Here is a 1492-nt window from a genome sequence, read left to right as displayed (position 1 = left end):
AACAATGATAGGGGAAGCAACTAATAAAAAGGATCCAAGCTGAATTTTAGTGAGATGAAGGTCTGCATGATAGCATCAGCAAAATCTTGTTTTCTCTAAATAGATCACATTAACTTACCCCTTTAAGTTCGTTAAGTTTAGTATGAAATGCTAACAATGATTCTAGTATCAAGGCAGTTAGAACTGCATGGCCTCCTGCCGCCATTACTGGTTACACTTCTACCTTCCCATTGTTATTTGTCCTTGAACAATGAGGACCACTATCATCGAGGCATATTTTGCTTTGATTATCGGTGCGGTAGTTTATGAACCAGGAGATATTTTGACCTGATAACCACAGGTGCAAATTATTAATAATGGTTGCATTGGTATTGGGAGTGCTGGCTTAGAACTGGCAAAACTAAATAAAATGGAGCCATTGTTCATCTTATAAGTTACATCTGTGCTTTTCCTGCTTTGACAAAAAAAAGTCAAAAGCTTTATAACCCTGCATGAGCTTTTGTGTTTCATTAAAAGCCAAACTGTTAAAGTATCATGTTCTTCCTCACAAAATATTTACCTGGTAGTTCGAGTGACGTAAGAAGTAGTCAGGACATCCCGCTAAGGCCATGGTGTTCCTTCAGTGTTCCCTCTGTAGGGAATGACCCCCTCTGGTTTCACCAGCACCCTGCACATGGAGAAAGGACACAGCACAGAAAGAAATGAATGAAAAAGAAGAAAGAAAGCACCAAACACTAATCTGAACAGAAATTACAGGAAAAAACACAAATTCACAAAACAAACTGAATGATGAAGGAAAACATGAAAGGTAATGAGGCAACTCACAAACAAGAAGTGAATTACCAAAACTTGTTGTGATCTGTGCTTAACGCCATGCAACAACTTTGTAAAACTGGTATTTATTTGGTATGCCTAAAGACAAAACGCTTAAACCCCTCTCTCTGCTCAAGAGAAAACAAAGCCTGCATGTGCAAATGGATGTGCATGCATGGATGAACATGTGCACACCGAATCCAATGTAAACACAGCCATTGTGTACAACAGACACACACACACACACAAGTCAGTTCCCAAACAAAGCCTGGGGCTTAAGACTAAATAAGAAACCCTCTCCACCTGCAGACTGCTATGGAAGGCGAAGCCTTTCTGAAGGAACTTGAAATAGGAGTCGGCTATTGCCACTGCATTGTGCAGCATTATCTGCTGTGAGTAAGCAGGGGGAAGCTGTGTGTGTTGAAAGAGAACGAACACACACACACACACACTGCAATACATTTCCATTTCAAGCTGTTCACCGTGAGGTTTTATGTTGCTCTGAGCATTAAAACTACAGGAAGCCTTTGTAAATCAATTAATTTTGCTGCATTGCATAGAGGGAAGTTGGCTTTAAGAGTGTCAAAAAAACAACAATTATCCAACTTGCAGTTACACCCCAAAATTAATTACAACCACTTAAATATGAAGATAAATGGGTTCCTTGGGCCTGCATGAT

The 1492-nt window shown here is 39.7% G+C and overlaps 1 protein-coding gene across 1 annotated transcript in view; it reads right to left on the bottom strand.

The window, feature by feature from the left end:
• The window catches only part of LOC118342503 (growth factor receptor-bound protein 10-like), a gene marked incomplete at its 3' end in the record, with an annotated part of 38525 nt that extends 37858 nt beyond the window's left edge, over nt 1-667 (bottom strand). The window contains 1 exon segment of the mRNA XM_035681066.1: nt 560-667. Within this exon segment, the coding sequence (XP_035536959.1) occupies nt 560-610 (51 nt within the window).
• Between the last annotated feature and the right edge of the window lie 825 nt (nt 668-1492).

The sequence above is a fragment of the Morone saxatilis genome, unplaced genomic scaffold (assembly GCF_004916995.1).
Source record: "Morone saxatilis isolate NCDOM2014 unplaced genomic scaffold, NCSU_SB_2.0 Contig9, whole genome shotgun sequence".
NCBI lineage: Eukaryota > Metazoa > Chordata > Actinopteri > Moronidae > Morone > Morone saxatilis.
This window is presented reverse-complemented; position numbering and strand designations above follow the sequence as displayed.